Below are 8,095 nucleotides of genomic sequence, written 5' to 3' on the forward strand. Positions count from 1 at the left end.
GTGCCAAAGTCATACCGACAACAAAACACGTTTTGAACTTCACAGGGGTTGCAGCAGCGGTGACCGGAAATATTCTCACAAAGCAGCACAATCACTTCACCTTTAAAACCCGCCACATTGATTTCAACTCCAAGGCCCATCACACAGATTTCAACCACAAACTCCATCCATCACATCATCATAGCCATTCATTCACCTTCAACTTCAACATCACATCACATCGTAGCCCTTCATTCAACTTCAACTTCAACATCACACCACCTCATAGGCTTCAATTTAACCTCACATCATTCTCCATGATGATGGACAGCGGGCCCTTCCCTCAGCACCACCACCACCAGAGCGTCGAACCGAACCGGAACCGGAACCGAAAACCGGAATTAACCGTAATTTTTAGCTGGAACTGAACCGGAACTGAACTGTAATTACTAGCGCCATCTTGGAGCTGAACCGAAGCCGAATCGATATAAAAACTTCGGTTACCGGTTCGGTTCGGGTTGGTGTGTGGTGGGGGTGATGTGGGGATCCGAGCGGTCTACCTGCCTAGATTGGCGGCACGTTGTTCGGGGAAGGGATGAAGGGGGTCCTGTTGGTCGAAAAACAGCACTAAACGCATAAAAAACGTTACTAAGAGATCCTGTATCATTTTTAGTGGCTACTTATAATTTTGAGTGAAAAACCTCTCCACTTCATCATCAGAATATATCTGTTGTTGTTGTAGCATATTAGAACCTCGAACCGGTTCCAAACCGGTTTACAGCCTCTGAACCGGTTTATCGAACCGATATCCGTGAACTCCAGAGCTGAACCGGAACCGAACCTTTAACCGAACCAGTAACAAACCGAAAAACGTTTCGGTTCGACGCTCTGACCACCACCACCACAATGATGATGGAGGTTTATGGTGATGGAGGAGGTGGTGAGTGAGGTCGGTGCGGGCCATCATGAATAAATCACCGACCTATGTAATCGGAAACAGTGGGATGTCGAACGTGACGAGCAATAATGCAGGGATAGTCACGAACGCATTCCTATATTTTAGCCACAGGAATGTGGCTAATTCTCTTGGAGGTTGTAGTGCAGAAGAAGTTACACTGGCTAGAGCGAGCACGTATACACTGGTCGCGTTCATTGGTTCTTCCCTTCGTTCTTCATTCGTGCCTACACTGAGTCCACACCGGGTCGGCACATTACCAGCTCGCGTGGCTGTGTGGTTAGCGTGCTGGCGATGTCACGTTGAGACTGGGAAGTACCTACCCGGGTTCGAATACCGGTGTCGGCTGTGCTATCTGAGGTTTTTCCTGGGTCTTCCTCAGACGCTGTCAGAGATATGTCGGCACGGTTCCCTTAGAAGCAAGCCCAGGACGCACATTCCCCCAGAGCGTCAGTCGTGACGTTGCTCGCCTTTGTGAGGCCGAAAACGGCGAGCTCTTTCATTAGTACCACCACGGGGCCGGCACAATACGCTGCGCTGCACGAAAACGACCAGCGGAATTTGTTGAAATGGCGAATTCCACTTCACGTTTTTCTTGCTTTCTTTCACTTTACTTTCATTTCTTTTTTCTAAAATAACATGAAAAAATGAAGAAAAACAGGCAAGAGCAAGAAGCGCAATGCAAAACATCGTGCCTTTTCTGCCTTTATTGTTCGCAACAACATTCTGCATGTCAACAGTGACCCGTAAAACGTGAGAATTTGAAACGATGCATGCGCGCCTCGTAGTCTCTCCTTTTTTCCCTTCACCACATAATGATTAAAACCCAGCCATACGTTGCGAAATGGCATGATCACTGCGTCAAAACCCAAAAGGAACGATGTAACAGTGCAATAAATTTAGGTCTTTAGAACACTGCACGGATTGATACATAAATTATACCGTGCTGCCAATTGCAACGCAAAACGTCCTGCGAACTGATACGTCCTTTTTTTTTCTTTTTTGTATTACCAGCTGGGTACCGAACAAAAGGTAGAGTACAAAGTGCACACTTTGAAATGTACTCAAAAGAAAGTACAAGCACTCAGAGATGTACTTAAAGTATAGTACTTGAGTATTTGGTATATCAAGTACTCCCCATCACTCCTCTGCAGCAACTATGGGCGAAGACGTCCCTTTTAGGGAGCACATAAAAGTAATCATAAACAAACAAAATGGGACATGCTGCACGATCTTGTTCGGTAAAAGTAACAAGGTCAGGACAGAAAGTGCGGACTCAGAGAGGAAGTGTTGTGCTTCGTCTTCCTCTCTTTGTCCATGTTTGAATTCACGGTTTCTGTAAGCAGTCATGCTAAAGCAGCATACTTCGCTATATGATTGCTAAGTCAAAGAGATACCTCTCTTTGCTTTTCCTTTTCACAGGCATGTAATCCCTCACCACGAACTATGCATAAAGACAGTCATGGGAAGTAACTAAGTTACACCTACACGTAATCACTTACTGACCAATTAACCAGTAATTGTAACTAATAACTCAGAGAGCAACGTTTGTGTTGAGTAGCAGTCGGCGAAAAGTAGTGAACGAAGATGTGACTATAGTTTATGAAATTAGACGGCAAAGTAGTGACATGCGATTTTAGCTACCCGTGCCCCCTACAGTACTTGCTGTCTACTTGTACAGTTACTTTAGAGTTTCGTGGTTTAGAATGTACTTGTTACAGCAGGCCTTGTGGTGCAAGCAAAGAAGAGAACGTTCACGGTAGGCACGGGCAGATATGTTCGAGCAATTCGGCTGTGTTACTTGTCAGCCTGCATAACGTTGTTACCTTCTGCTGTGCATTCCGGTTATACTAGCGATGAGCAATCCTGCTCAAGAAGGCGGAAATACCTTGTATATGTCTGCGCTGCTAGTGGCCGTTATTGTCGTAACAGCCGTAGTGATTGTCCTTCTTCGCGCAAGTACTAAACCCGTTAGACCGCTGCCGCTGCAACTCAACGACCAGGCCGACATGCTGAAGAAGGAAGTTTGCTCATCACAAGCTTGCACCGATGCATCGAAACGCTTGCTGACGTCAATGAGCCGCGCAACTTTGCCATGTCAAAACTTCTACAGGTTCGTGTGCGAGGGCTGGCAGGAGGCCCATCCTCACCGTCACGACGCCTTCTTGCGTAGTGTCCTAACGGAAGCAGAATTGGAAGTAAAGAGGAGGTTGATGTTTGCTTTGGAGACTGCATCCATCCCTCGACGAAATCAGTCACAAATCGAGAAACTTATTGCACTTTACCGATCTTGCTCCTGCAGTCTCAATCCCGAAGGCGATAGCGTAATATCGATAACGAGGTTTTTCAAAGACCACTACCAGACTTGGCCACATCGGCACGTTCCAGACGTCGCGGAGTTCTTGGACTACATCATGGAGCTAGACATTCAATGGCGTCTCAATATCTTCTATCGATATAGGGTGGAACACGAACCAACGGGCCGCCTAACGGTGTCGCTATTCCCGTATGCTCCCACAGATCCAGGACCTGCTTACCGTTCCTTTTACCGCGCTTACCAGTCGCTCGTCTCTAAGGTGGCCACAATGTTTGGCGGCGACGGGAATTACGCCGAGGTTGTGGACGCTGTTGTATCAATTGAGGCAAAGCTGGCCAGTATGGCTGTCGAATCTGGCTACGCTACAGTATCGTGGTCGGAGATTTCTGCAATATTTCCGGAAACAACTTCACAGACGTGGTTGAAATCCTTCAAAAAGTACCATCCGCAAGGAAGGTTCATTCGAGGTACGGATATCGTCTACATCCACAGCCCACATTATATCAAGACTTTCCTGAGTCTCTTACTGAACCACCTACAAGATGGCGGCGCGTCTTGGTACGTGAACTTTCGATTCATTCTCACTGTGGGTTGCAAAACATCATACGAAATAAGACGCCATCAAGAAACCTCGACTCTCTGGCCAACAGGAGATTGCCAAGCCACGGATGTTCACAACTACTGCAGGAATGTCGTACAGTTCTTGATGAAACCACAGTGGAAAGGCCTCATCACTAAAGTTCTGTTATCATCAGAAGCCGTGTTCGACGTCATGGACATAACGAAGCGCATTCGAAACACATTTGAAGAGAAAGTGCGGCAAGCCTCTTGGATGGACTCGACGACGCGTATAAGGGCGTTCTCCAAGCTTGAGTCTTTGAGGGAAAATCTTCCCAAGTTTTTTGTGTTCGACGGCAAGACACCGGAGTACGAACGATACTCAAGGTTCCCGGACTTTACTCCCTCTTTCCTCGACAATTGGCTAGCGTTGAGGCACGCCGTGGGGGAACTGATAGACAGCGTTACACCCGTCAGCCCTCTTGATTTCAATATTGCCTACGATAAACTCAACAACGTTCTCAACGTCAGTGTGGACATGCTGTCGCAGCCCGTATACTCCTACGGCGTGCCTGCCGCATTGAATTATGCTGGACTGGGTGCCATCGTGGCTCGAGAATACACACATGCTTTCGATTTTGAAGGAGGCCAGATGGATGGAGTTGGAAAATATAACCAGTGGTGGTCTAACAACACGATTGAGTAAGTATCAGACACTTGACTTCCTTAGCTTCCTTGACTCGAAAAGCGTTCCAGGTCTAAGTCAGCTGAAAAGCACTGCTGCGTGTAGGACTTAATGTTCAAAAACTAGTTCCTTTCCCAACAGGAACTACGAACTTCGCTTGGAGTGCTTCGCTGCGATGCTGCGAAAATTCATCCGAGATGCCAAGGATATGGAGCGGGTTCTTCCCAACGTGGCTGCTGAGAGCTCCGCTGTACGCCTAGCATACTTTACGCTGAAAACAATTATGCAGGAGTCTCGTAAAAGTCAGACCCTTCATGCTATGGGGTCTCTGTCGAGTTACCAGCTGTTTTTCACTAACTATTGCTACCTTCAGTGTCAAAACGTTGGCCGCTTTTCAAATGTGGTCAACCTGAAATTCGGCAAGAGGTCCATCGGTGAGATCACCTGCAACGTTGCCATGATGAACATGGAAGAATTTTCTGAGGCATATGAGTGTTCCAGTCGCAGTAAGATGAACTGGCCGTTGCGATGTAGAGTTTGGTGACTGAGAATTTAGAAAAAGTGAGACTGCAACGTTCTAAAACACTTCGCTCACAACTGCATATCTGTTCGCATCCTAATAAATACTATACTTTGCCACTGGTGCAGCGCAAGTCTTTAACGTCTTAGTGGATGAACAGTAGACCGGTAGGTTAATGTGATGCCCGAGCCTGAGGGAACGCGAGAGCATTGTTGATACACAATAGAATGTTACTGAAGCCCTTCAAAATTGGGAACAGCGAAGTTACTATACACTGTTGTGAAAATTTTCCAAGAAGTCGTCCAGCTCCGTGATGTTTGGTATACCCGCCCAGAGGATAGCACGTCGTGAAACCTGACACCCGGGTGTGGTGACGAGAGCTCGCGGTTTCTGTGGGAGCCACTCCCCTTCAACGTCCATTCAAGGACGTCTTTGCCATTTTATAATACAGAGCAGCGTACGTCAGGTGCCTATTTTGAAGAGTGTTTCGTGATGTCGGCCCATTGGGATCGTCTTCCCGTGCACAGCTGTAACTTCGGAGTGAGGGAGCCGTTTGCGAGGGATGCCTGTTAGCAATTCGTAGCGAAGCACATTGAAACCGAAGAAAATATAGCGAGGTTGATCGTCAGCGTGATAATGCGCGACACGAGCTTTGCGCAGGGCAGTCCTGATTATGCTAAGTTTATATGGCGGGGTTCAGTCGACAGGTGACACGTGAACCACCAGATACTAGGGTAACTAGGTTGCCTGAATACTAGCTCCCTCTAGCAGCAAGTATTGAGACACCCTAAGGGAGCCTCGATGCAAGCGCCACTCGGAGGAATTGGCCGCTGAATTGGCGTTTTAGAAGATATATGCCTGACAAATACGATTTTTGTTTTGCATATTTGCTGGTAGGATATGTTCTCTGGTGATTTCTTCGGCGTCTGCTTTGCTGCATGTTGTTTTCTTTACGGAACGACGATTTCTGCAGTTGTGCCAAGGATATGCCGTTGTGAATGCTAAGCAACTGCCACATGTCGAAAAAAGTAGTTTAAATCGCGGTGATAATTGGAGTTTACATGACAACACTCTATAGCAGCACCGGTGGTTAACCTTACTGTTTACTCCTCGATTCATTTGGTTTCAGAAAAGTTCCGGTCAGGATTAAAGTGCCACTACGGACTCGAAAATGGACATTTAGCCAAGCAAGCAATGACCGATGGCCGACGGTTGACAAAAGGTAGGATGACAATTGACCAACGACTCTTTCGGCCTCTAACGCTGCCGCAATGTTGCATAGTGATTGGCAGAGCGAGGTTTGGAAAGCCGTCGGCCAGGGTAGGGATTCGTACCAAGAAACGAGCTCGTTGGCCAAGCACTTGCCAAAGCTAAGAACAATCTCGCCTGAGGGAGAGTGTAACGCGGAATGGTGTAACACTGCATAAGTTCGACTTCCGAAGGACCAAGTCTCAAACCAAAAGCAGCAAGAAACAGAAGCAGTATCTTCCGATGGGGAGTTAATACGACGTAAGCAATTCAGCATTTCAGTGTTGTTTGTACACAGATCGAATTAGACTTAGACACCTCACCCTTCATTTTGACTAACTGGCAGACAGGACTCTCAAATTTGTGGAAGCTCGCGAGACAATCTATGTATAGTATCTGTTCTTCCTCAGGAAAGAATTCTTTGTGAACTGTTTGGTCCTATAGTGGTCCTCTTGCGAGCTTTTATGATTCTCCTTCTTTTCTTTTTTTTTTTGCACTTTGAAACGCCGTACACATTGTCCTTTGTGGGAAATTGATGTGTTTTAAAACGTCGTGCTTCAAAAAATACGAGGAGCAAACAAAGAATGATAAAGCTTGACCTTACGCCGCGAGACAGTTCAGTATGCATATGAGCGATGCCGCAGGAAGGCTTTGGTCTGTATCTTGGCACAAGCTTGATACAATGTAGGTTCGCCAGTGCTTGGCAAGTCATTAGCCACGGAACAGATCCGTATCAAGAAACAAGCTTGTTGGCCGATGATGTATCAAGCAAGGCCATGCAGGTCAGCCTAATTGCCAAGATCGGCCCAACCTTTGTTTCTTGCTTGGGTATTTTATTTAGACCATGAAAAGAAGGTACCTCAAAGATTCTATACGTGAAATTTCAACCTGTTTTGCAAACATCGTGCATTTCTATCAATTTTTGAAGATCTACTGAGCCTCCACAAGGTTCCGATGACGCGAGGAGTTCAGTCAAGTCAAGGAGTCAAGTTCTGGAGACAGCGATCGTCACCTAGCAATGACGTCGGCGTTCGGGGAAGGTCACGTGGTTGAGAAGTCACGTGAGAATGAATCGAAAGGGAGAGAAAACCTGCGGATGTTCCCATTATTCTTGCGTCTTCTCGAAGGACGAGGATGGCTCGCCGGCGGTGGGTCGATGTTCTCGAGTAGAGTCACTAAATAGGGGTACAGAGTATCGCATCCCTTTTCCGCGCCGGAGCCACCGTTCGGTGTTCGCGACTGGGCCGATCGTGTCACGTGGTTTCTCCTTCTAAGAACGCGCCGTCCATGTTGAGTCCGCTCCACCCAAAACCGGTTTCCTCGGTTGCAAGCTCAGTCGACTGCGCGCTGTTTTCCGGCGGAGAAGGGGGAGATTGGCGTCCCATTGCTAGGCGACGCCGCCGCGCTGGACCCAAGGTGGCGGGGTCGCTCGCCGGTGTGGTTCAGTGTCGCTACTCTGCTCCCCATAGTGACTCGATTCACGAGCTTATGTGTTTTTTTTCTTGGTTGTTTTTCATTTTTTTGTTGCCATAGTTTACGCTTTGGCACGCCCTATCTATGTTGCGTTTCGGTGTGCATCTTTCCTAACATAACATGTCTTTGTTGCAGATACTCCCTATCGAAAAATCCATCAAAGCCAATCCTAATGGAACCATTAGGCCTATCGTAATTTCTGACATCTCCAACAGGACTAACGGTTTAGCGGTTTGATGGGACCATTAGGACCTAAGGGTCTAATGGCCTGATGGGAGCTCCACAAAATCAAAAACAAATTTTAAAAAAATTCTTTGTCTTTTTTTCCGGCTCCTCTCATGATCCTATTTAATTTATCTT

The 8,095-nt window shown here is 47.1% G+C and overlaps 1 protein-coding gene across 1 annotated transcript; it reads left to right on the forward strand.

Annotated features, from left to right (window-relative positions):
* The first annotated feature begins 2,702 nt into the window (after nucleotides 1–2,702).
* LOC135383653 (endothelin-converting enzyme homolog) lies at nucleotides 2,703–5,120 on the forward strand. Its single transcript, XM_064613033.1, has 2 exons — nucleotides 2,703–4,511; nucleotides 4,636–5,120. Exons 1-2 carry the CDS (start codon nucleotides 2,791–2,793, stop codon nucleotides 5,036–5,038), a joined length of 2,124 nt encoding a protein of 707 aa, XP_064469103.1. The 5' UTR covers nucleotides 2,703–2,790; the 3' UTR covers nucleotides 5,039–5,120.
* The last annotated feature ends 2,975 nt before the right edge of the window (nucleotides 5,121–8,095 follow it).

The sequence above is a fragment of the Ornithodoros turicata genome, chromosome 2 (genome assembly GCF_037126465.1).
Source record: "Ornithodoros turicata isolate Travis chromosome 2, ASM3712646v1, whole genome shotgun sequence".
Classification (NCBI taxonomy): Eukaryota; Metazoa; Arthropoda; class Arachnida; order Ixodida; family Argasidae; genus Ornithodoros; species Ornithodoros turicata.